Source organism: Amphiprion ocellaris, chromosome 7 (assembly GCF_022539595.1).
Source record: "Amphiprion ocellaris isolate individual 3 ecotype Okinawa chromosome 7, ASM2253959v1, whole genome shotgun sequence".
In the NCBI taxonomy this organism is placed as follows: Eukaryota; Metazoa; Chordata; class Actinopteri; family Pomacentridae; genus Amphiprion; species Amphiprion ocellaris.
The window spans coordinates 34,845,083-34,871,841 of record NC_072772.1 but is presented as its reverse complement, the minus strand read 5'-3'; the positions used below and the strand labels follow the sequence as shown (position 1 = coordinate 34,871,841).

Sequence of the window (26,759 nt, the reverse complement as noted above, 5' to 3'; positions counted from 1 at the left end):
GTCTGTCCCAGTCCACCCAGTACAGCATGGACCACTTCAGTGGGATGCACAACTGGTACGCCTGTTCCCACGCCAGACCGACGTACTGCAACGTCTGCAGGGAGGCGCTGTCAGGAGTCACGTCTCACGGACTGTCCTGTGAAGGTACACAACACAAATACACAACACATACATACACAACACATACATACACAAAACAACTACATACACAACACATATACATTACCTGTATATAACAACTACACAACAGATATGCAAAACACCTTTACACAACAACTGCTTAATAGATACATACAACAGATATACACAACTGCTACTCACCGCCTATACATACTACTACGCAACAACAAAACATTTGTACGCAAGATAAACACAACCATACGCACAACACATATACACACAGCCACACAAACACACATGTACACACAACTACATGACTACACTCACATGTAGACACACAACTACGTGTACACGCACAACTAAATGATCACACAACACACACATATACAACTAAAGAACACAAATACACACATTTATACAACATTTACACACACAACTACAAAATGCATTTACACACAGCTGCACAACATGGATGCACACAACTACACAACACATATACACACTGTAGCATAATTCAATTCAATTCAATTTTATTTATATAGCGCCAATTACAGTCAAATTGTCTCGAGACGCTTTACAGAACCCATATGCCTGACCCCCAGAGCAAGCCAAAAGGCGACAGTGGCAAGGAAAACACCCTTTTAACAGGGAAAAAAACCTCGAGCAGAACCCAGCTCTAATGTGGGGGGAACCATCTGCCTGCTGGCCGGGCGGGTTGAGAGGGACAGAAGAGGTAGAGAGGTAGAGATAGAGGGATAGAGGTAGAGATAGAGGGATAGAGGTAGAGATAGAGGGATACAGATAGAGGGGTAGAGATAGAGATAGAGGAATAGAGATAGAGATAGAGGGATAGAGATAGATGTGTAGAGGTAGAGATAGAGAGGTGGGGGGTGGGACACAACATGTATACAAACACATTCTCTGCATCACCTGCTTCTGTGTTGTCACTGATACACACCTGTCTGTGTTTTACCTGAGATTTGTATCTTTTTCTGGTTTTATTGCGTTGGGTTTCATTGGTTTGTGTTTCTTTGTGGGTGTCTATGGTGGCTTTTCAACAGTTTACATCATTTTGTGTTGGTTTCTCATTGATTTGTGTCTTTTTTCAGTCACTTTGTGTTGGTTTTTCCATTGGTTTGTGTCTCTTTCTAGGTCTTTTTGTGTTGATTTGTGTCTCTCTCGTATTTTTGTTGTTTAATCGACTTGTATCATTTTATTTTGGTTTCACATCAGTTTTTTATCTCTGTCTGTTCGCTTGTAGTGGCTTTTCATTGGTTTGCGCTGTTCCTTTTTTGGTTGTATTGTGTCCTGTTGATTTTTTATTGGTTTGTGTCTCTTTCTTGTCGTATTGTGTTAGTTTCTAATTGATTTGTGTCTCTTTCTGGGTGTTTATAGTGGCTTTTCATTAGCTTACTTAGTTTTGGGTTAGTGTCTTGTTGGTTTGTGTCTTTTTCTGGTCATTTTAAGCCTCAGTTGACTTTGACATCAGATGATTATCGTCTTATGAAACAGTGGAATGAATAAGATCATGAATTCTGAGTTTCATTGAACTGCGTCACTGAAAATAGAGTTTATAAAGTGTGTGTGTGTGTGTGTGTGTGTGTGTGTGTGTGTGTGTGTGTGTGTGTGTGTGTGTGTGTGTGTGTGTGTGTGTGTGTGTGTGTGTGTGTGTGTGTGTGTGTGTGTGTGTGTGTGTGTGTGTGTGTGTGTGTGTGTGTGTGTGTGTTACACCGGATGCAGCCTCGTGTGTGTTTGACTCTATTTCTGTCAGTGTGGGAACAGAAGCTTCATTGTGGAGCAGCTGAACAGGAAGTGGAAGTCAACGGGTATGAAAACACAACCGCACACACGTCACACGAACACTTGACACACGCACACTTAACAACATTCACACAAAACCTGCGATCCAGTCATTCACAACTTCTGCACAAACACACACTCCTGCTGGGTTTTATTCCAGCTTTTTATTCAGAACAATGGAGCTGGAAGCTGCCAGCTACGACTGCATGAAACCATCTGAACACCTGGAAACTCTCCAGGTTTTGGAAACCTTCTGGGATAGTCCTTAAAAACTTTGGTTGCAAAGTGTGATTTTGACATTATGTTTCCTTCAGCTGCTGTCAGATGTTTAGTTGACATCATCAGGACATCTGAGGGTCCTTGAACGCGTCACACAGTTGCGGTCCTTGAACACAGCGTGTTGCTGCCCCAACAGAAGGTTAAAATCTGAGCTGAGTTGTGGCTGCTGTTTTTCGTCCTCATTAGAGGCTGTTTTAAAGCCTCTTTCAGGTCTGGGAGGCTTTATTTAGGACAGAAGAATGTGGTTTTCCTTCCAGACGCAGCTCAGATCAAACACAGAACGAAGGTTTTAAACAGACTTCCAGATTTAAAGAAGCAGTTGTGGAGGTTTGAGAGAAATCTGTGAAACATCTCTTTCTATTAAAACTGTTTTTGACTGACTGTTGGTCGACTGCAGCTTTGACTCTTTATAGTAGAAAATCAATCATTAATCACAGATTATTGATGACAGGTTATTGATCAGGTTATTGATCAACTCTGCAACAAATTAAGCTGATCGATCACAGTGGAAATCCAAAACCAAAGATTGTGAGGTGCCAGTATAGACAAAACTACACAACACATATACACAGCTACACAACACATATACACAATGCGTATATACACACAACTACACAACATATATACTACAGCTACGCAACACATATACACACAGCTACACAACGCATATACACACAGCTACGCAACACATATACACACAAATATATACACAAAACTACACAACACATATACACAGCTACACAACAAATATACACACAGCTACACAATGCGTATATACACACAGCTACACAATGCGTATATATACACAACTACCCAACATATATACACACAGCTACACAACGTATATACACACAGCTACACAACACATACACAGCTACACAACACGTATACACACAGCTACACAATACATATATACACACAGCTACACAACACATACACACAGCTACACAACACATACATACACACAGCTACACAATATGTGTACATACAGCTACACAACAAATATATACACACAGCTACACAGCACGTATACACACAGCTACACAATACACACACAGCTACACAACAAATATATACACACAGCTACACAACACACATACACACACAGCTACACAACACATATACACACAGCTATACAATGTGTGCACCACAACAAATTCAGAGCTGCAGATCATTTCTGTCCTTCAGCGTCACATTGTATCCGTGTTAGCTGTTTACCTGTCGCTGCTCCAGGTGTTGACCACTTCCTGTTTACCTGTTTTTCAGGTGTTGACCACTTCCTGTTTACCTGTTTTTCAGGTGTTGACCACTTCCTGTTTACCTGTTTTTCAGGTGATCACCCCCTGCAGGCGCCTCATTCTGTGTGCAGACAACAGGAAGGAGATGGAGGAGTGGATGGCAGCGCTGCGTAGCGTCCAGAACAGACAGAACTATGAGGTTGGTTTCCCAGTGTTCCCAGTATGTCCAGTGTTCCCAGTATTCCCAGTGTTTCCAGTATGTCCAGTGCTCTGTGTTTCCAATATCTCCATTGTTTCAAGTGTTTCCAGTATCTCCAGTATGTCCAGTGTTCCCAGTGTGTCCAGTGTTCCCTGTATTCCCAATATGTTCAGTTTGTCCAGTGTTCCCAGTATCTCCAGTATGTCCAGTGTTCCAATATGTCCAGTATGTCCACTATTTCCAGTATATCCAGTGTCCCCAGTATTCCTAATATGTTCAGTTTGTCCATTGTCCCCACTATGTCCAGTGCACCTAAGAGCTTCACTAAAAATCAACTAGACTTCTCTGCATTAACTACACAACACATATACACACAGCTTTACAACATGCATACACACGGCTACGTAACACATGGGCGCACAACAACACAACAAATGTACATGGAACTCCACCACACATTTACACACAACTGTAAACAGAAATACACACAACTTCTCAGGTGCTTATGGTGCCGTCTTGAGGTCCCTCAGCAGTTTAACCATCAGTAACACCTGGAAGCTTCTGAGTCATTTATGGATCTACTGAAGCTCTGAGGATCACCAGGACTTCATGACTGAGAGTCTACAGAGTTATTCCAGTTTGTGTGTCAGTTTGAGGTCCTGACTGTGTTTGTGTGTCTGTCCCAGTCCACCCAGTACAGCATGGACCACTTCAGTGGGATGCACAACTGGTACGCCTGTTCCCACGCCAGACCGACGTACTGCAACGTCTGCAGGGAGGCGCTGTCAGGAGTCACGTCTCACGGACTGTCCTGTGAAGGTACACAACACAAATACACAACACATACATACACAACACATACATACACAAAACAACTACATACACAACACATATACACTACCTGTATATAACAACTACACAACAGATATGCAAAACACCTTTACACAACAACTGCTTAATAGATACATACAACAGATATACACAACTGCTACTCACCGCCTATACATACTACTACGCAACAACAAAACATTTGTACGCAAGATAAACACAACCATATGCACAACACATATACACACAGCCACACAAACACACATGTACACACAACTACATGACTACACTCACATGTAGACACACAACTACGTGTACACGCACAACTAAATGATCACACAACACACACATATACAACTAAAGAACACAAATACACACAATTATACAACATTTACACACACAACTACAAAATGCATTTACACACAGCTGCACAACATGGATGCACACAACTACACAACACATATACACACTGTAGCATAATTCAATTCAATTCAATTTTATTTATATAGCGCCAATTACAGTCAAATTGTCTCGAGACGCTTTACAGAACCCATAGGCCTGACCCCCAGAGCAAGCCAAAAGGCGACAGTGGCAAGGAAAACACCCTTTTAACAGGGAAAAAAACCTCGAGCAGAACCCGGCTCTAATGTGGGGGGACCCATCTGCCTGCTGGCCGGGCGGGTTGAGAGGGACAGAAGAAGTAGAGAGGTAGAGATAGAGATAGAGGGATACAGATAGAGGGGTAGAGATAGAGATAGAGGAATAGAGATAGAGATAGAGGGATAGAGATAGATGTGTAGAGGTAGAGATAGAGAGGTGGGGGGTGGGACACAACATGTATACAAACACATTCTCTGCATCACCTGCTTCTGTGTTGTCACTGATACACACCTGTCTGTGTTTTACCTGTTCCTCTGTGTGTGTGTGTGTGTGTGTGTGTGTGTGTGTGTGTGTGTGTGTCTGTGTGTGTTACCTGTTCCTGTGTGTGTGTGTGTTTTATCTGTTCCTATGTGTGTGTTGCAGTGTGTAAGTTTAAAGCCCACAAGCGTTGTGCGGTCAGAGCCACCAACAACTGTAAGTGGACAACTTTGGCATCTATTGGGAAGGACATCATCGAAGACGAGGACGGGGTGAGACACACACAGACACACACCTGACAGTAAACACCTTTAGCCCCTGACCCCTGACCTTTAACCTCTCTGCCCCGCCTCCTTCAGGTGTCGATGCCCCACCAGTGGCTGGAAGGGAACCTCCCGGTGTCGGCTAAGTGTAACGTCTGTGATAAGACGTGTGGCAGCGTCCTCCGGCTGCAGGACTGGAGGTGTCTGTGGTGTAAGGCCATGGTGAGACCCACCGACTCTGACGCTGTTACCGGCCTCAGCTAAGCGAGGTGCGCTGGGTTTAACTGTCAGCGTCTCCCTCCGTCCCCCAGGTGCACTCGGGCTGTAAGGACCAGCTGTCCTCCAAGTGTCCTCTGGGTCAGTGCAAAGTGTCCGTCATCCCTCCGACTGCCCTCAACAGCATCGACTCAGACGGTGAGGAAGCAGTTTAATTTACATCCAGCGGTTTGTCACGGTAACGCCGCCCTCTAGAGGCCAAACACAAACACTACACATTAAAACCTGACAAACACAAACAACCAAAAACCTGGAATCAACGTGTCCAATGTCTTTCAAAAGGTCTTATCAATGCTGGAAAATAATGTTGTCTCCACATACTGTAGATATTTAACTATTTCCAACCTCAAGAAACTTTTCCTCTCTATCATCAGTAGAAAGATGTTTCACCATGCTGAATGTATCTCCAACAACTTGCTGCTCTGTTCACTGTTTCTGAGCCATGCTGCATTTATTTATTCATCCAGTAGGTTTGGCTTTCATCTCAGTCTAAAATTGTCCAAAAGGATTTGAAACGTCTCCAAAATGACTCAAAAGTTGTCTATAATAATGTTAAAACTTGTCCAAAGTACCATAAAATTGTCCAAAACGACTCAAACACACTGAAGAATTGTCCAAAATCGAAAACAAAACTACTTGAAAGTAGTTCACAAAGACTAGCTAACACTAACTGTTGCAGCCTGATGAGGTGAAACTCACTGAGCCTCTGCTGTCCTTCAGGTTTCTGGAAGGCCTCCTGCCCTCCATCCTGCACCAGTCCTCTGCTGGTGTTCGTCAACTCTAAAAGTGGAGACAATCAGGGAGTGAAGTTCCTGCGACGCTTCAAGCAGCTGCTGAACCCGGCGCAGGTGTTCGACCTGATGAACGGAGGACCTCACCTGGGGTAAGACGCTCACATACAGGTGGACCACATGGTACCATTCAACAGTCTGAGGTCACTTAGAAATGTCCTTATTTTGGGAAGAAAAGCTTCCTTCGGCAGACATTTTCAGAGTTTTTTTTCCATTTGTCATTCTCATCCCTGAACTTGAAATTGTCTGGATGACCCCAAATTTTTGAATGGTATGGTACACTTAAATTTGGTGTAAAACTCCATTGATCTCGTCTCTCTTTCAGTCTGCGTCTGTTCCAGAAGTTCGATACGTTCAGGATCCTGGTCTGTGGAGGAGACGGCAGCGTGGGCTGGGTTCTGTCTGAGATCGATGCTCTCACGCTGCACAAACAGGTAAAAAAACACAGTCTGATGTCATCACAGAGCGTCTGACACACCTGTCCAGGTTTAACCATGTCTGTGTGTGTTCAGTGTCAGCTGGGAGTTCTTCCTCTGGGGACCGGCAACGATCTGGCCCGGGTTCTGGGCTGGGGATCGGCCTGCGATGACGACACTCAGCTGCCTCAGATCCTGGAGAAACTGGAGCGAGCCAGCACCAAGATGCTCGACAGGTGAGGAACATGTTGGTGTTCCATCTCAGATTCTGTTCAAAGTTACTTAGTTATTATTTAGGAACCAAAACTAGGTGCTGTAGAACGTGTTTGCTTGATTTTAAAAATGTTATCTGATTTCAGACCTGGGAATTTTTGAATTTTTACCCTCGAATAAACGTCTTACCTGTGAAGCCATTTTAAGGGTTGAAAAACTCCAGAAATTTAACTCCCACAGCCATGAAATGTGGTCAGTCGATCTGAATGAATAAATAGCTCCAGCAGAGGACAATATTTAATTATTGGCCCTTGAAAATAGAAATAATTTTCAAAAATTTCAATGAAGTTGGTATTGTGTCACCAGAAAGTTCCTGTAAGTGTGTATATACATGGATAGATCCATATTTCCGACTAAAAATACAGACTTTGGTCAACATTTCACCAACTTTTGAGGCTCTAACATCGGTTTGACCAGGCAAGGTTCCAGTTTTGAGATACTTAGACTTGAAAGCAGTCCCAAAATCTTAAAAACAATTCCAAAATGACTCGAATATCATCCCAAAATGACTTCAAACTTGTCCAAATTTCTCACAATTTACTTAAAATGACACCAAACTTCTCCAGAAAGACTCAAAATCTGTCTAAAATGATGTGCAGTTTGCAAGACCTTTGTAAAAATTGTCCACAATGACCTTGAAAATAGAAAGAAATGTACAAATGTTCAATCCAGGCTGGTGTTGTGTCTCCATAAAGTTCCTGTGAGTCTATATAAATGCATGGATCCATATTTCTCCTAAAATCCAGTATTTGGTCGACATTTCACCAACTTTTGAGGCTCTAACATCAGTAGAATCTGATGTGTGACAAGACAAAGTTCTAATTATTCGCTTTTTTTTTTTTTTTTTGACAAAATGTTAATATGGACTCATTGGTAGGAGACAGAAACTGGTCTTAGGGGTCTTGACATCGTAATTATATGTGCAACTTACGCCTTATTTTGTACAGTCTGTTTTTTAGTTGTATTTTTTTACATTTCTTTTTTTTATCTGTTTTGTACTTAGGTTTATATTGTTGGTTATTAAAGGGTTAAAAGCACAAAGCGTATTACAATAATCTTTGAACTTCAAAGATTTAATGTTCCCTTAAATATACTTGAAATGAACCCCGAACACAGAAACTGATGATTTTTTTAAGGTAAAAATCCCAGTTCTAAAAATGTAAGATTCTTTAGATTTATTCAAAGCTTTTTACAGAACTTTGTTTTGGGTCCAAAATAACAAATTCTCAAATAAACAAGTTCTCTCTTGCTGCTGCAGGTGGAGCATCATGGTCTACGAGACAAAGTTTCCACGGCAACACTCTGCCTCCACCGTCACCGAGGACTGCAGCGATGACTCCGAGGTAACGGACGCTTTTATCTCACCTGGACACCATAACCTGGGTTTATAGAATCAATCATGTGGAAAAATCTTAATCACACGACGAAATAAAATGTTTAAAAAGCCAACAAGATCCCACCTGAATCTGGTTTAAGGAAAATGTTCTGATTCTTCTGATCAGGTCCAACAGATTCTCACCTACGAGGACTCAGTGGCAGCTCACCTGTCCAAGATCCTGACCTCAGACCAGCACTCTGTTGTCATCTCCTCTGCCAAGTACAAACATCCATCCATCCATCCATCCATCCATCCATCCATCCATCCATCCATCCATCCATCCATCCATCCATCCATCCATCCATCCATCCATCCATAATCATCCATTATCATCCAGCCATTATCATCCATCCATTCATAATCCATCCATTCATCCATTATCATCCATCCATCCAGAATCCATCCATCCATTATCATCCATCCATCAATTAGTCTACATTTTGTTGTCCTACTCAGAAAACCTTCTAACTGAATTTTACTGTGTTTCCTTGCAGAGTTCTGTGTGAGACAGTGAAGGACTTCGTTGCTCGGGTCGGTAAAGCTTATGAGAAGAACACAGAGAGCTCAGCGGAGTCCGAGGCCATGGCCAAGAAGGTAAAACACTCAGCTTAGTGGCCACAGAGGATGTCTTTCATCTGCCCCTTGAAAAGATGAAGTAGGAAACATTTGAGGATGATAGAAGACATGTATGGATTTAGAAGTAGTCAAAGTCATCAGTGTTATTAGTTGAACATCTAAACGTGAGTTTAACTCTCCAGTACAGTAGAGAACAATTAACTCCACATTTTCTAGTGTAATAGGAAGCAAAGATCAAAGATAAGGAACCAAAAGTTGGCTTATAAAGGTCTGATCTGTAGTATAACCTTGTATTATTTATGGTGACATTTAATCCAGAGGTTTAATCCAAGTAAAGGAAACACTCCGATGTTTTAGATCCCTCAGAAATCAGACGCAAAAAGCTCTGGGACACATACGGATTTGTTTGTTTCTAACGAGTCATGTTTGTGTTTCTGATGAGTCATGTTTGTTGGTCTGATGAGTCCTGCTATTATAAAATTCAGATCGGTCATGTTTGTTTTTTGACAAGTCACGTTTCGTTTCTGATGAGTCAGGTTTTTATTTCTGATGAGTTAAGTTTGTGTATCTGGTTGGTCATGTTTGTCTCTGATGTGTCATGCTTGTGTTTCTGATAAGTCATGTTTAATGGCCTGAAGAGTCATGTTGCTGTTTCTGATGAATCATGTTTGATAGTCTGTAGCGTTATGATTGACAGTGTCTTGTGTCATGTTAGATAATTTGATGTCATGTTTGTATTTCTGATGTGTCATGCTTTTCCCGTTGAGTCATGTTTATGTCTCTGATAAGTTGTGTGTTTTTGATGCGTAAAGTTTGTGCCTCTAGTGAGTCATGTTTTTCTTCCGATTAGTCGTGTTTGCGTTTCTGATGTCAGGTTTGATAGTCTGTTGTGTCATGTTAGATGTTTTGATGAGTGATGTTTATATTTCCGATGAGTCATGTTTGCTTCTGATGAGTCATGTTTCTAGCGAGTCGTGTCTTTATTTCTGATGAGTCATGTTTCTTTCCCAGTGTGGCGTGCTGAAGGAGAAGCTGGACTCCCTCCTGAAGACTCTGAACGAGGAGTCTCAGGCAACCTCCGTCCTCCCCCAGGCTCCTCCCCCCACCATCGCTGAGGAGCAGGAGGAGGTGGAGGGCGTCGTTCTGGCTCCTCCTCCTCCTCCTCATGCCCCACCAAGCTCCGCCCCCTGCTCCCCAAGGACCACGCCCTCATCTTCAGCAGTGGCCATCTTTAAACCTCGAGAGCAGCTGATGCTGAGAGCCAACAGCCTGAAGAAGGCCATCCGACAGATCATCGAGCACACAGAGAAAGGTGGGACTCACCTGAGCGTGTCAGCAGGACAGGTGTGTCGGTCCAGGTGAGATGGTTAACATCAGCTGTGTGTGTTTTCCAGCTGTGGACGAGCAGAACGCTCAGACTCAGCAGCAGCAGGTTTTCTCTCTGAGTCGAGCTGAGGAAGAAGAGGGTCTGGTGGAAGAAGATGAGGAGGAAGACATGGACGAGGAGAAGATGTCGCTGCAGTCGTCCTACAGCTCCAAAAACCGCAACACTCGCAGAGGTACAACAATTCAGCCCTGAAGTCAGAGTCACCACCATTCACTACCATGTACTATTTACTACTATTAGCGACTTAAGTCATCCCTCACCAGGCAGTTTTACTTCTGTTACCACCTTAAGGCATCCCTCACCAGGCAGTTTTACTACTATTACCACCTTAAGGCATCCCTCACCAGGCAGTTTTACTACTAATGCTATCTTAAGGCCTCCCTCACCAGGCCGTTCTACTTCGATTAGTAACTTAAGGCCTCCCTCATAAGGCAGTTTTACTACTATTAGAGACTGAAGAAACCTCCACCAGGTAGTTTTACTACTATTGGCCACTTAAGGCTTCCCTCTCTAGGCAGTTTTACTATTATTGGCAACTTAAGGCCTCCCTCACCAGGCAGTTTTAATACTGTTAGTGACTTAAGACATCCCTCACCAGGCAATTTTACTACTAGTCACCCCTCACCATGCAGTTGTACTACTATTAGCGACACAAGTCATCCGTCACCAGCCAGCTTTACTTCTATACGCAACTTAAGGCGTCCCTCACCATGCAGTTGTAGTACTATTAGTGACCTAAGACATCCATCACCAGGTGGCTTACATAATCCCTCACCAGACAGTTTTACTACTAGTATCAACTGAACGCATCCCTCACCAGGCAGTTTTACTACTATTAGAGACTGAAGGCATCCCTCACTGGGCCATTTCTGTACCGTTAACACCTTGAGTCATCCCTCACCATGCAGTTTCAGCACTCTTAACATTGAGTCATCCTTTGCCAGACAATTTTACTACTCTTAAGACCTTAAGTCATCCCTCACAAGACAACTTTGGTCTTCAGATCTTTTTATCGAAGAATCAGAATTAGGATCACCCATGACCTGGATGACTGAGAGTCTACACAGATGTGAATTTTATTCATTTTCTGCTGTTAACCAAGTATTAACCTACCTGTCTTTGTATCTGTCTGTGTTTCCAGTCAGTAAGACTCCCTGCGAGAAGCTCATCAGTAAAGGCAGCCTATCACTGGGCAGTTCTGCGTCACTTCCTGTCCAGACAGGTAGCAGGGACAACATGCCCATGCTCAACACAAAGATCCTCTATCCAGGTGAGACGATGGCGGCTGTTTGGTATAGGTGGTCTTATTGTAGCAGCCAAGTGAAGATACTGGTTGTCATGGTAGCAGTTGTGGAGTTACTTGTGATGTTACCGTGAGCTTGTGCATTTCAGGTTCTCTCTCCAGCAGTTCTGTCATCAGTCGACTGCTGGTCAACGCCGACCCGTTCAGCTGCGACCCCGACAACATGTGAGTCCTCTAACTCGTGGCTCTGTTACTGCATCATGAAATCATCGCTGCGTTCAGGTTTTCTCACATTAACCTCAGTGTGTCTGTGTGCGTTAGGGACTGCTACACCGAGAAGTGTGTCATGAACAACTACTTTGGTATTGGACTGGACGCCAAGATCTCTCTGGACTTCAACAACAAGAGAGACGAGCATCCAGAGAAGTGCAGGTATGACAACAGCAAGCATTTTTATTTCTTTTACACATTTTCAGTGCAGATCTCATGAATTAAAGGAAACATTGAAGGTATGAGAGACGGTTGTTCGACGTGTGACTGATCTGCTGCCTCTTCAGGAGTCGGACGAAGAACATGATGTGGTACGGAGTGTTGGGAACCAAGGAGCTGCTGCACAGAACCTACAAGAACCTGGAGCAGAGAGTCCTGCTGGAGGTGAGAACCAGAACCACAACTACGGAACCGTTGGACCTGTATGAGTTAGATCTTAGTTTTCTAAAACACAGAGGAATCAGTTAAAACTTTGTAAACTACTAACCATTTACTATCCTTTTTAGAGCCAAAAACAACCACCTGATGTTATACAACCAAAGTTGTTCTTCTGGAAGCATTTAAAGTTACTGGTGGTTGTTGTTTTTTTCCCCGAGAACATCTCAGAATTTCATTGTTTGATTAAAGCCCAATAAAGCTGTTTCTACACTGACGTTGTATGTTTGTGTTTTGCAGTGTGATGGACGTCCGATCCCTCTGCCCAGTCTGCAGGGAATCGCTGTGTTGAACATCCCAAGTTACGCCGGAGGAACCAACTTCTGGGGAGGAACCAAAGAGGACGATGTAAGTTTCTAGTGTTTCGTGTAGCTGAGTTATTTGCCAAACTGTTTTCATTTATAAGAACTTTTTTTTCTGTTCAGAGGAATTTTTTTTGTGTGTACCAAAGAGGTTTTAGCCAAGTCCATAGAAAATGGATCGTGACGGTAGTGGTTCAGAGTAGAGTAGATTTGGAGATAATCAACACAACACTGATTTGTAACTGATTAGAATATGTTCTGAGTGGAGTATCCGTTAGTTGTCACCTGTGTGTCAGGTGACCAGTGATGTCATGGTGTTTCCTGTCTGTCTGTCAGACATTCACAGCTCCGTCCTTTGATGATAAGATCTTGGAGGTGGTGGCCGTTTTCGGCAGCATGCAGATGGCCGTGTCCAGAGTCATCAACCTGCAGCACCACCGCATCGCACAGGTACCTGTCTGTCTACCTGTAACTGACTGTCTGTCCACACCCGTCTGTCTACCTCTAACTGTCCACACCTGTCTGTCTACCTGTAACTGTCTGTCTACCTTTAACTGACCGTCTCTGTCTCTATGACCCTCCATCTCAGTGTCGGACAGTGAAGATCACCATCTTAGGGGATGAGGGTGTCCCGGTCCAGGTGGACGGGGAAGCTTGGATCCAGCCTCCAGGTTACATTAAGATCATCCATAAGAACCGAACCCAGACCCTGACCAGAGACCGGGTGAGTACTGCAGGTGTTAGAAGGGGGATGGTGGGGACAGCGCCGTCCTAGTCAGGACTCAGCGGGCAATGGGCAGATATAGCACAGGATTTCTGGAGTATTTAGAACTTCCTACTGTGTTTGGGCTCCGCCGACGGCAAAGAGGACCAGATCAGTGCACCTCCAAAGTCCTACAGGCAGTTTATGTCGCAAGCAGAGAGTATTGTGGGAGATTAATAAGTAACAGGAACCATGAGAAAGACTGATGAGGCTGTTAATGAGTTCTGGCCAGAGCCCACACATTGAAGATGACCCGTTTACCAAAATAGCAGTCCTATAATGGAATGGCTAACGTAACCAAGACACTTTTTCGGCAAATGTTGCTTGTTTGTGGTTAATTATTGATTGATAAAAAAATTTTAAATTCACATCTGTAGTGTGGACAGTTTGAGTGTTCCATGTGGACTTGAACAGATAACGAAATTTACGTCAAGCATACCCTTAGAGACATGGAAAGCATGAGTTGTTCTTCAGTATGTCCCTTGGTGTTGCAGGCCTTTGAGAGCACCCTGAAGTCCTGGGAGAACAAGCAGAAATGTGAGTTCACCCGGACTCCGCCCCCTCAGCCTCCCCAGCCGCCGCTGTCCTCCCAGCCGGAAATCATCTCCGAGGAAGAGGCGTCACTCATCAGCGAGTTCGGTCAGGCAGCCGGAGCCCTCATACACAGGTGGCACAACATAACATCCATCCATCCATCCATCCATTATCATCCATCTATTATCATCCATCCATCCATCATCATCATCCATCCATCCATTTCCATCCATCCATTTCCACCCATCCATTGTCATCCATCCATTATCATTCATCCATCCATTCAGTGTCATCCATCCATTATCATCCATCCATCCATCCTTCCACCCATCCATCGTCATCCATCTTCATGCATCCATCCATCCATCCATTATCATTCATCCATTATCATCCATCCATCCATCATCATCCATCCATCCATCCATTTCCATCCATCCATTTCCACCATCCATTGTCATCCATCCATTATCATTCATCCATCCATTCAGTGTCATCCATCCATTATCATCCATCCTTCCATCCATCCATCCATTCAGTGTCATCCATCCATTATCATCCATCCTTCCATCCATCCATCCATCCATCATCATCATCACTGCTGTCAGTCCAGAGACTAATTGTGTTTCTACTGTTTCAGTATTCGTGAGGTCGCTCAGTCTCACCACAGTATGGAACAGGAACTGGCTCACGCCGTCAATGCCAGCTCCAAGGCCATGGACGTGGTCTACGCTGACTCTGAGAGCGCTGGGGTATGTGACAGCTGTAATGTCAGGACTATAATGTCCAGATTTCGACTGTCTCACAGTTAAGTTGTGGTATCAGTGTCCGTTCTGCATCTGTAAATACCAACGTGTTTCAACATTTCATGTTTTCAGGCTCTGAGCTGCAGTGTGGTGGTTCAGATGGTCAGCAACGTCAAAGCGTTACTCAGTGAGACTGAGCTGCTGTTGACTGGAAAGATGTCCATGGTAACTGTTTTTGTCCTTTCACTACAACTCTGGACAGATGCTCCTGGTCCTGGTGTTAGTTTAGGTTCAGGTCCCGGTTGTGGTTCTGGTTCTGACAGTTGTCTCTTTGTGTTTGTGCAGCAGTTGGATCCTCCTCAGCAGGAGCAGCTGAATGCCGCTCTGGGTTCTGTAGCTCAGCAGCTCCGTCGGCTGTCTGATGTTCCCTGGTTGTGTCCGTTCATCGACCCGTCGGACCACGAGGTAAACAAGCACATCTCAGGATGTTACCCAGGTTTAATGTGACCAAGAACTGTGTGAATAATATTTGATGGATGTTTGAGGCAGGGATGACCCAACCAACTTCTTTGTAGTATCTGCTACACACTTCAAGTATTAGCTGTAGTCTCTAGGTAATTAATTTAAAGGAGCGCTGCGACAGAGACTTCTATGAAGCCTGAGAATTTAACTAGGATTTTAAAAAGACGGCAGTTTTAGATGTCATCTGGCGGTTGTTCTTGTGGCGTTTTTTACACGTTTCCATATGAAAACGAACAAACAAGGTGATTTCTATCAGCACACACCAATACCCGATGTATTATCCCGTAATATCCCAATGTTGGGATTAGGCTCGGGTGTTCCTAGTTTGAAGGGCGTTTGATTGATATTTGACCGTTTTTTGACAGATGTTTGCCAAATTTCTGACAGATGTTTGACAGATTATTGTTCAGTCTTTGACAGATGTTTGATGAATTTTGACAGATGTTTGATCGTTGTTTACCTGTTCTCAGGACGTTTCCCAGCTTTCAGCCTGATGCTCTTCAGTCACTTCATGAAGCCATTAGAGATTGTAAATGCGTCCAACACCAGTAATCTGTTTATCTGTCTCCAGGGTCCTCTGATAGATTTTTCGAAACGCAGTCGGAGCGCTAAGTTTCGTCTCGTCCCGAAATTCAAGAAAGACAAAAACAATAAAAACAAGGAGACTTGTGCGACTCTTTCACTGCCAGGTAAAATCTCTCTCTCTCTCTGATTAAAAGTCCTTTTCAATCTCTCTCCAGCTCTTTCAACCTTTTGTCTCTGTTGTATCAGTGGGTCAGATGGTAAAATCTCATCTTTCTGTTAAATCACTGGTGGAGGGTCTTTATTTTCTGTCTCGGGTGTTTCCTGTCAGTCTGAATCACTTTCTCTTGGTGTCTCAGTTCACCAGTGGGGGACGGAGGAGGTGGGGGCATGGCTGGACTTTCTCTGTCTCACTGAGTATAAGGACATCTTTATCGGACACGACGTCCGCGGAGCTGAGCTTATCCACCTGGAGAGGAGGGACCTGAAGGTACTGCTGCTGGTTCTCACTGCTAACAGCTAAATGCTAAGACTAACTAACGCTGCTGAGCTGTTGATCATCTGCATGGAGTACTTAAGACATGATGGATGGTTTGGATGTGGAAGCTTGAAGGAGGTTTGAAGGGTGTTTCTAGAAAGACTGCACTATGACGGATGTTTGATGGATGTTTGGCGGATGTTTGATGAATGTTTGAAGGATGTTTGATGGATGTTTGCAGAGTATTTAAATGATGTTTGAAGGATGTTTGAAGGATGTTTGATGGATGTTTGCCGAGTATTTAAACGATGTTTGAAGGATGTTTGATGGATGTTTGATGAATGTTTGACAGATGTCTACCATATGAAGGAGGATCTTTCTTGTTCAACATGTACACAATGTTGTTGTCTGTCCAGGATCTTGGTGTGACGAAGGTGGGTCATATGAAGAGGATCCTGCAGGGCATCAGAGAGCTCAACAGGAACAGCAGTGCGAGCGAAGCCTAACTGCCACCAGGTAGCTGTTGTTGTTGTCTGTATTATTAAGGAATAACATCAGTAAGCAATAATCCAGACTGTAGTCCACCATTCTGACTCCTCGTGGTTGTTTTTTTTGTTCCCTAGCAACAGTTGCCTGCCCCCCTTCTTCCTCTGCTGCTACACCCCACCTCACCCACCTGACCTGACCTCCGACCTCTGACCCCGGACCATCACGGCAGGTCTGTGGCATCACACCTAAGGACTTGCTGTGATTGGACTAGGATCAGGACCAGAACTCGGTTCTGAAAAAAAAACTGACCAAACCTCTTCATAGTGACTACCAGTCAGATGATCCGTCAGTGCCTTGTCATCCCACCCACCAGCCAATCAGTGAGGAGTCGGGTGGGGAGGGGATTCAGAGCCAAACGTTTCTGAAGGGCTGCACCAGAGCCATAAACCCTGTGAGCTGGTTCACAGCAGGACTGTGGAGACTGAAACCTGACGACGGACTCTGAGTTTTCATCAACACTGTAAAAAATCTTTATCTGAGCAGCACATTTTCTTGAAGGACCACAAACTTCTGTTTCTGCAGATTGTTTCCTGAAAACACCACAGCAGCACCATGAGTCTCTGTCCTGTCTGCACAAAGCTTCTAACTCTATCAGCCAGAAAAAGTAGGCAAGTAGAAAAGTTCAAACACACCACTGTGTTTTTTGTGATCACATTTTTGACTAAGATTTTCTGCAAGAACTTTATTAGAAAAGTTTTTATCTTGAAGCTCAACTAACAGCGATCACTGATTAGTGTTGGAGAGCACTGGTTCCTGCTGAAGATGGAAACACCTCACAATAGTATTGATTAAAACTCGGAAGCAGCTTCTCAAGGGTCCAAACAGCCGACAGAACCCGGAACCACAAACCAGACCTCATCCCCACTGGGTTCTTTGTCCAGTTTCAGTGACAGATTTTTAGATTCTGTCGAGAAATAAAGACTTTAATGAAGAGACAAGGAGATGTTTGTCCTCAGAGACTCTGGCTGCTGGTTAGAACCTGGACCGGGTCTCAGCAGGCGTCTTATGATCCGGATCAGGCCGGCATGGCTCCAGTCAGAGTTCAGGTCTTCAAGATGTTGGTCGTCACCACATCAGGAAGACTTTAGTTCCCTGCCAGCTGTCATCTACCTGCCACCACCCGGCCTCACCTGACCAGCTGACCAATCAGAACGCAGACGTGTTGGACCACGATGCAGCAAAAACCCTTTAAACTGCAGCTCAGAGACTTTAGAGAAACTTCTTATCTGCCAATAGCGGACCACGGTGTTGGAGGCAGGGTCACAGAACAGACTGATAGATTTGTACTAAAATATATTTATTTCTTCTGATGCTTAGAGTGTCTTAAAAAAAAAACAAGTTGTTGGGAGAGACGCTGGTGGACGGACCAGGTGATCTGATGGAAACCAATCAGATGCGTCTCCTGTCCGACAACTTCTTTCCGTTTTGTCTCTGTCTGCAAGTTTTGTTACGTGATGTTCAGTTTCTTTCTTGACAAGCAACAAAACACAGAATCTTCGAGCAGTTTACAGGATTTCATCGACAGTCGTCTGAAACTGTTTAAGGGACCAAACAATCCGATTATTATTTGAGCTGTCGGTATTAAAGACAGTTTAATTTAGTTAAAAACTAAAAGAGATTAACGGAGACGAACCATCGGACTCGCTCTCTGTGCAGTGACCTGATTCTTCTTAACGTCTTAAAGCCTTAACTTCAACTGAATCAGTGAACCGTCATCAGTCGTTTCAGCTTCTCATCAACTAAAACTCCAGCCTCTCTCCGGTTGCAGCTTCATTTTCATATCAATATATAAATATCAATCTTAAATTCAACCGTCGGTTTTTGACGTCTTCTGCACCAAACATATGCTGTTTTTCTGTGAAAGTGACTGATGTGTTAATTTGACATCTCAAAATGTAAGTTTTCCTCGACAAAAAGCATCAAACTTGGTTTTATTCAACAGAAACACTTATCAGACTTTATCAAACATTACCTCATCATGATTTTTGTCTAAATGATTGAGTATGTAGCATCAAAATGTTTCCATTGACGAGAAAAAAAGTCTTAAACGTAGATCTTCTTTGACCGGCAGTTCAAATCGCAGCAGTGAAAAGTCGGTATGAAGTTTAGCATTTACACGATTTATCATTTCCAGGTTGTTGGACTGAAACCAAACTTTATCAAGCGACGCCTTAAACCTCCCGTTGATCACAGATTTGTGTCAGCTGGCTTCACGATGCAGTGTTTTATCCTTTAATCTGCCTTCAGTCGCTCTGCCTCGATGTTTGCTCTGAAGAACTCAGATATTTGATCATTTATAGAAAGTTCTCCTCAGAGTGGTGATGTTTCAGCTGAACAGACTGACGAAGCTGCAGCTTCTTGTCTCTTTCTGCTGTCAAACACTGAGGCTTTAACCTTCACATTATCAGTGTTAATGTTTGGCGAGCTGTTTTGACATTTATATCTTGACTCTGACCCTAGAATTTAAATGAGAGATATCAACAAAGTCATTCTGATTTATAAAAAACTTCAGCTGGAGATATCTGTGATTCAGTTTGGACTAAAGATAATACTTGCAGACACCAATTGTCAGACACTTAAAATACAGATCTGGAATCAACATTTCTAATATCAACGACATGTTTCTGATGAGATAAAACCACATCTTGAGATATCTGTAATTCAGTGTAGACTACTCAAGACGACGCTTATAATGCATTACTGACATGTAAGACATTTTGACAAAGCAGAATTCTTGTTTGAGATGTTTAAAACGTGATTCTGAACATTTCGAAACTAATTTAATGAACTAAAGATGATATTTGCAGACACCATTTATCAGACATTTATAATACAGACCTGACATCCCTCAGAGACGCGCTTATTAGCTGAGTTTGATGATCTGGAATCAACATTTCCAATAGTTAAAACCACATCTTGAGATATCTGTAAATCAGTTTACTTAACAGACACTTATAATACTGTACTGACATGGTAACAACACTTTGACGATGCAAAATTCCAGTTTGAGGTGTTTAAGACGCGATTCTGAACAGTTCGAACCTAATTTAAGGGTGTAAAAAGGACTGTAGATTCATTGAATTGAGGGGAATTAAAGGTATCTTGAACTAGAATCATGACGAGACCAAAGTCAGTTGAACTGCAGATATCCATAGTAAAATATAAAGTAAAAGTGACGTCCTGGAAGAATAAAGATGTGGGTTTGTGAAATGTTCTTAGTAGATTTCCAGTGTAGATGTTAAATGTTCAAACTGCTCCACTGTGACTTTATTTGCTGCTTTGCTCACGTCTGCACGTTTTTGCTGTTTTTCACTTCAGACAGTGGTCAAATGCCACGAAAAAGAAGCTGAAGTATTGCTACCAGCTACACCAAAATCCCCAAAAGATGGTTTATATTTTTAGAACTGAAACACAAAGAATCTTAATATCATGTACACAAGATTATTTAAACACAAGGGCTCAGTTTTCCAAGCGTGGACGAAGCCAAAACAACTTGATTGAATCTTAAGTCTTTGACAAGACTGAATTCATGTGTGGAAAACTGACTCGGATATTTACTGTGGATCTGTATTGTATCCAGGATTATTGCTCAATATCAGGTGTTGACACAGAAGCTAAATATTTCCGTCTTAGGAAGCTGAAACTTTGTCAAATAATTTCACGAGTGTCACTGCAACAGAAACGTCCCGTCAGCATTTCACGACTTCGGTCTAGTTTCAGCGATCGTGCGGGTGAGTTACAGGTGTTCAAACAACTTGTTGACTACCTGTGGTGCCTTGTTCATTTCAATCGGAGGTTCGTCCTCCGCTGTCGACCCACATGTGTATTTATTGGATAATTTATGGACTGATCCTGATACTGTACGCTGTCATACCTCTGTTTGTACATGCGCCCCCCGCTGGGCCGCCACTGTAAATACATGTTCTGTTTGTACAGAGAAACATCGACACGTCCCCGAAAGAAATAAAAGTTTCATGTTGTCACTGGAGAAACTCTGCCAGCGTTTCTGTTCTCTGCAGCCGATTTTACACTCAAAACTCTAAACTCAGCAGCAAAAAGTCTGATTTAGTGACGAGTTGTTGAACATTGAAGCATTTAGTTTTTTGTCATTTCTGACAACTTTGTGTAATTCTGGGCCAATTTTCTGCAATTTTGGATCATTTTACAGTGATTTTAGACAAATTTGGAGTCATTTTGGATGATTTTTAAAGCATCCTGGACAAATTTATTGTCATTCTGAAAATTTACAGTCACACTGGATCATTTTTAGTCATTTTATACAAATTCTGACTGATTTTGAATAATTTTCCAGTCATTTTAGATTATTGGGCTTGAAAGCAGAGTGGTCTGACCCACTTTCTGTAGTTTTTGAGAAAATTTGGGTTAAAAGTTTTGTGTTTTCCAAAATGGTCTAACATTCCACTGTAATGCTATATCTGGGTTGTGGGTTAGACCCAGTGCTTTAAGTGGGCCGGTACGGGCCGGTACTCAGTTCCGGGACTTCTAAAAATATCCTTCGGGCGTCCTGGCACTTCTCCAAGTGTCAAGAACGTACTTTCAGCGTACCGGTACGCTGATCATCGCATTTTAATCCACCAGAAGCTCGACCGCTACTTCATTTTACTAAAACTTCATTTCCCATAGACCACTGCGCTCTACGAGAGAGGCGCGCATGCGTATTCCTCCTTTGCTTTAAAGCAGCGCGAGATCAGAGCGCGGTAAACAAACATGACATGCTAGCCCGCGCTCCGCCCAACATCGTGTGTTTAACCGCAGCTCCAAAGTTGACAAAATGCAGTAAAACACGCTACCATGCTGTCTTGGCTCAAAGGTTCAGAAAGAACACGGTCACAATCAGAGGCGGACTCGCAAACCGACACGATACCAAGCCAGTCTAATCTTGCAGGAGCAGGACAGAGTCAGACGCGACTATAAACCACTGACCATAGTACTTTTGAAAAGATAGTGAAATGAAAAGCCCTTTTTTCAGTAAAGGAAAAGAACCTTAAATTTGTATTTATTTTCAGTGTTATTTTTCAGAAGTGAATGTTCTTTGTTCCAAACAAAAAAAAATTGAATGTAAGTTAAACTATTGGTGCATTTTATTTGTTGTCTTATTTTGTTCCTTTTGCACATTTGTTTGTGTTATATTTGTATTTATTTGATGGATATGTTCAGCACTTTGTTTTTTTTACTTCAAGAGCAGAAAAAATGCAGTTTTATTGACAGTTTGAAATTTTTTCACTTGCTGTTAACTTACAGTTTGTTAATAAAAAAGTGAAGGAAATTTAATTGTGTTTAAATTTATATTTAATATCTTTGTTGGTTTACAAGTTCAACAAACATTGTTGTAACAGTAAAATAAGTTGCCACAACTTATTTGGCCACAATCGATTAGGTACAAGTATTGTACCTAATCGATAAGTACCTATTGGTACCTAAGTACCAATTTTGTTTTTGTTTTTTTGTTTTGTTTTTTTAATGATTGATATAGGAAAATAGAGTACCTGCACTTTTTTGGACCCACTTAAAGCACTGGTTAGATCACTTTACCATCAAAATCTAGACCATGAAATATTCAAGAATTATTTAAAACTCAGTTTGGACTTTCTGTGAGTTAGACCACTCTGTTTCTAACCCCCTCAAATGAAAGTAACTGAAAAAACATGACAGTTTATGTTGATGTCATAAACTATAAACTGTGCTATACTAAATTTGAACAGTTTGTCGCAGAGTTAGGATCTATAAAAACATGAGCCACTGTTTTCTGTGTGTTTCAAAGATGATTAATCAGTGAGTTTTGTTGGTGATTCTTTGATCAAAAAGAAGCCTAAACTGAAAATTCCTAAATGTAGAAATCAGATATTTGTTCATCTGTTTGGGACATTTTTTCCATCAGCTCTGTCTTGCAGGTTCGCCCTGTTGTCATCTGTGTGTCAATATTTGAAGTGTGGTTAACGATCAGTCAGTCGGCTGGACCTCTGTCCCCCATTTTCCCTTTACAGAGACGCCAGACGTTCTGACGAGACACAACAAAGACAACGAGGAGACAGAAATGCTGCCGTCCACAGCTGTGACTATGAGTCTCTGGGCTCTGCTGGTTGGTTCTGCATTGATCCAGTGTTCAGGTGAGACAGACTGAAAGACAGACGGACATTCTTACTTAACCTCATGGATTTGTGGTAAATAGATCAACATTTTGATGGTGAACAGCACTAGAGGCAGCACACGACTACTTCTACTAATACTCGTACTGCTAGTAGTACTACTAGTACTCGCTCGGGATGTCCAAGACCTTACCCAATTCCAAGGCCTGTGGAGGAAACTCATTTTTGACCACTTGTGGTTTTGTTTTCCTGTTTTTTTGGTCACTCCTCAGAAATCATGACCTTAAGTGTGGGTTAGAATATAGATCTGTCTTTCTTCATCATAACCTGCATTACTACAGACACCGTAACAATTTGTCCGTCGATCTCATGCTCCATTTTCTTCATGAACAAGATCCTGTCCAACTCACTCCCAACCCACAGGGATAAATCAACCAGTTTTCCTCAAAGAACCACGGCCTTAGACTTGGAGGTGATTGTGTGATGAAGCAAACAGAACCATATCAATGTAACAATGTACCCAGTACCCCATATACCCGTAATACTCCCCACAGGGTTCCCAGGCCTTTCCCAACTCCATAAAACACATGTGAACTGGCTGGTCAAACTCCCATGACACCCTCCACAACTCTGCAAAGGTAAGAACTGGTCCATTGTTTCATAGTCAAGATGGAATCCACGTTGCTTCTCCTTAATCTGAGGTTTGACAATCAGAGTCTCTCTTCCAGCACCCTGAAGTGAACTTTCCCAGGGAGGCTAATGAGTGTGACCCCCTGATACCCTTCACTCCTTCTTTTTGAAAATGGGAACTACCACCCTGGTCTGCCCCACGACAGACACTGTCTCCAAACACAACGCAACACTGAAGAGACATATCAGCAGGGGTAGTCTAGAGTGTCCAGAGCCGTCAGCACCTCAAGATGAATCTTGTCCATACCCAGGGCCTTGCTGCTGAGGAGCTCTTGGACTACCTCAGTAATCTTTGCCAAGGATGTAGACTAGACTTCCACCAAGTCTTCAGACCATGCCTCCCTGGTCTAGCACCTCCTCAAAGTCCTTCCACAGTCCGAAAATGTTACCTGTCCAGGTCAGCATTGTTACCCCCAGTACCTGTCTGCTACTTCAGGAGACCCCGGGGCCAGACAAGCGTTGAAGCCATTCTTGTTCTCTTAACGGCCTCAGTCCAGCTCAACAAAGGGTGGTGATCAGCTGACTGTTCTTCTACTTTCTTTACCCAAATGTCCAAGACATACAGCCACAGGTGACAGGTGATGAAATTACGACAAGTCAATCACCGACCTTTGACTTAACATCCTCTGGTACCTTCCTATGCTCGGTGTTCTTTATGGCCAGAACTCCAATAACAAAACACCCCTCTGGTTCAGATTAGGCAGTCCATCCCTCAGAGTCTAATCTTGTTTCATAGCACAGCCCTGTTGTGGAGTGTTTGAAGCTGTGTGGGACGGCTGAGTGTTCCTGATTTGTTTGTTTTTTTTGTCCACCCTTCAGTGTTCGTGGACAAGTCAACTGCCGGTCGGTACCTTCACTCCTCCACCAGGACGCGGCGAGCTAACTCCCACCTCCTGGAGGAGATACTGCCTGGAAACCTGGAGAGGGAGTGTTACGAGGAGAGCTGCTCTCAGGAGGAAGCCGCCGAAATCTTCCAGACCCAGGAGAAGACGGTACGAACTGTTTGCAAAGTTTACCCTCGACCGTTCGATCACCTATTGGAACAAAATGCAGCCACACAACAACTCCTTTGACATGTTAGGTTGGAGCTGATGGGTTCTGTCTGTCAGTGGTCCATCTGCTTCACTTTCTGATATTTTTGTTTGTTTTTGTCACCGTTTTGTGTTTCTTTGTTGTTCTTTTGTCTCTTTTTGCATTGGTTTTGCGTCTATTTGTGTTCACTTTGTATTCGTATTTATTGGTCCAAAGTCTCTCTGCAGCCCTTTGTGGTTCTTTCGTATGTCTAGAAGTGGATTTTATCTCTTTGCATTAAATTAGCATTTGTTTGTGGTCATTTCACATCTCTAAACGGTTGTGTCTCTCTGTAGTTGATTTGTTTGTCTCTCTGTTGTTCCTGTCAGCCTATGTGGTTGATTGTTGCCATTCTGTAGAAACTGTTCAGACATGATTTCTATTGAGGGAAAACGTACAGAATATGTGGTATCTCTTTAATATGACCACTGGAGGGCACCAAAGTCTGAAAATTATGCTTTACGACATTAAGGCTTTAACATTTTTTGTTTTTATCCAGAACATCCAGTCAGTCAGACCCTGACGGTACAGCTGCATCTAGTAACTCTGACTTCCTCTCCCCACAGCTGGAGTTCTGGTTCAGATACACCAGTGAGTACGATCATCATCAATATTTTAAAATAAAAATCGCTCCATGAGTTGAGTTGTGTTCGAGTGCCTCCCTGTGTGTCGTAGATCTGAACCCCTGTCGGACCAACCCCTGTCTGAACGGAGGCATGTGTACTCTGGACCGGGGTGACTTCATGTGTCTCTGCCCTCCTCAGTACCACGGCAAGACCTGCGAGTCAGGTAAGTGACACCTGCAACTCAAGTAGACAACACCTGACCCTCTGGTAAATGTACGATGACTGTACCTGTGTTGTGTGCAGAGGTGTCGGAGTGTCGCTATAGAAACGGTGGTTGTTTGCAGTACTGCAGAGACCTGCCAGGTGGAGCTGGAGTTCAGTGTGGCTGCGCTGACGGATTCAAACTGGACTCTGATGGACAAAGATGCTCTGAGGATGGTAATACTCCCCATAGCCTGAGAAACGGCTACCACATCCAAGGAAGGCAGCAGGCGCGCAAATTACCCACTCCCGACTCGGGGAGGTAGTGACGAAAAATAACAATACAGGACTCTTTCGAGGCCCTGTAATTGGAATGAGTACACTTTAAATCCTTTAACGAGGATCAATTGGAGGGCAAGTCTGGTGCCAGCAGCCGCGGTAATTCCAGCTTCAATAGCGTATCTTAAAGTTGCTGCAGTTAAAGATTTAAATAATCCCACAAGGGGAAATTCTGATTTTCGCATATCTCCCCAATTGGGGAAGTCAGAGCGCAGAGTCAGCCATGGTACAGCGCCCCTGGAGCAGTGAACTGTGAACACTGCTAATGTTACATAGTACTAATGATTGTACTGCACATATAGTATCTGACAGAAGCGAGCACACCCCTGTATGTATCAAATGATCCTAAACTGTATGACGATACAGTTTCTACAAAAGGTTGTCTCCCCAACACCTTGTTCACTCATGAAGCTCCATATCCTCCAATCCACCGCTGTGCTTCACTGTCAGGACGATGCATTCACTGTGGTACTCCTGGCCACGTTCACACCAAACAAATTTGTGTTTGAGTGTTTTTAACATACTATACTATAACCTTTTTTTGACGTACAATAATAGGACTTTTCTACAACAAACTATACTGTTTTTGTCAACATACTCTACTATGATTTTTTTCAACATACTATACTGATTTTTTGACATACTATACTGCAACCTTTTTTGACGTACTATGCTATGCTTTTTTGACATACTGCACTGACTTTTTTACGACATACTATACTATGACTTTTTTCAACATACT

At 43.0% G+C, this 26,759-nt stretch overlaps 2 protein-coding genes across 7 annotated transcripts in view; both read left to right on the top strand.

Moving 5' to 3' along the window:
- Positions 1–21,035, top strand: part of LOC111583319 (diacylglycerol kinase delta) — a 43,938-nt gene extending 22,903 nt beyond the window's left edge. Inside the window, exons 1-29 of one of the 3 annotated variants that reach the window (XM_035958190.2) lie at positions 1,795–1,946; positions 3,532–3,636; positions 4,323–4,455; positions 5,488–5,594; positions 5,682–5,807; positions 5,897–5,999; positions 6,582–6,744; positions 6,978–7,086; positions 7,165–7,304; positions 8,600–8,684; positions 8,844–8,938; positions 9,214–9,313; positions 10,307–10,607; positions 10,690–10,854; positions 11,824–11,952; positions 12,075–12,150; positions 12,229–12,357; positions 12,483–12,579; positions 12,871–12,978; positions 13,269–13,382; positions 13,522–13,656; positions 14,190–14,362; positions 14,867–14,978; positions 15,105–15,197; positions 15,318–15,437; positions 16,066–16,183; positions 16,376–16,506; positions 16,911–17,010; positions 17,118–21,035. In XM_035958190.2, coding sequence (XP_035814083.1) covers positions 3,583–3,636; positions 4,323–4,455; positions 5,488–5,594; positions 5,682–5,807; positions 5,897–5,999; positions 6,582–6,744; positions 6,978–7,086; positions 7,165–7,304; positions 8,600–8,684; positions 8,844–8,938; positions 9,214–9,313; positions 10,307–10,607; positions 10,690–10,854; positions 11,824–11,952; positions 12,075–12,150; positions 12,229–12,357; positions 12,483–12,579; positions 12,871–12,978; positions 13,269–13,382; positions 13,522–13,656; positions 14,190–14,362; positions 14,867–14,978; positions 15,105–15,197; positions 15,318–15,437; positions 16,066–16,183; positions 16,376–16,506; positions 16,911–17,000 — 3,306 coding nt within the window. In that variant the 5' untranslated portion in view covers positions 1,795–1,946; positions 3,532–3,582 and the 3' untranslated portion in view covers positions 17,001–17,010; positions 17,118–21,035. Of the gene's footprint in view, positions 1–11; positions 145–1,794; positions 1,947–3,531; positions 3,637–4,322; positions 4,456–5,487; positions 5,595–5,681; positions 5,808–5,896; positions 6,000–6,581; positions 6,745–6,977; positions 7,087–7,164; positions 7,305–8,599; positions 8,685–8,843; positions 8,939–9,213; positions 9,314–10,306; positions 10,608–10,689; positions 10,855–11,823; positions 11,953–12,074; positions 12,151–12,228; positions 12,358–12,482; positions 12,580–12,870; positions 12,979–13,268; positions 13,383–13,521; positions 13,657–14,189; positions 14,363–14,866; positions 14,979–15,104; positions 15,198–15,317; positions 15,438–16,065; positions 16,184–16,375; positions 16,507–16,910; positions 17,011–17,117 lie in introns of those variants that run through there. The other 2 variants (XM_055012195.1, XM_023292345.3) reach the window with 2 other exon arrangements.
- Positions 21,036–23,027: 1,992 nt separating this feature from the next.
- LOC111583320 (coagulation factor IX) overlaps positions 23,028–26,759 on the top strand; it is a 30,210-nt gene continuing 26,478 nt past the window's right edge. For all 4 annotated transcript variants that reach the window (XM_055012199.1, XM_055012198.1, XM_055012200.1 and 1 more), the window contains exons 1-5: positions 23,028–23,171; positions 24,660–24,832; positions 25,478–25,502; positions 25,587–25,700; positions 25,781–25,915. In XM_055012199.1, coding sequence (XP_054868174.1) covers positions 23,099–23,171; positions 24,660–24,832; positions 25,478–25,502; positions 25,587–25,700; positions 25,781–25,915 — 520 coding nt within the window. In that variant the 5' untranslated portion in view covers positions 23,028–23,098. The remainder of the gene's footprint in view (positions 23,172–24,659; positions 24,833–25,477; positions 25,503–25,586; positions 25,701–25,780; positions 25,916–26,759) is intronic.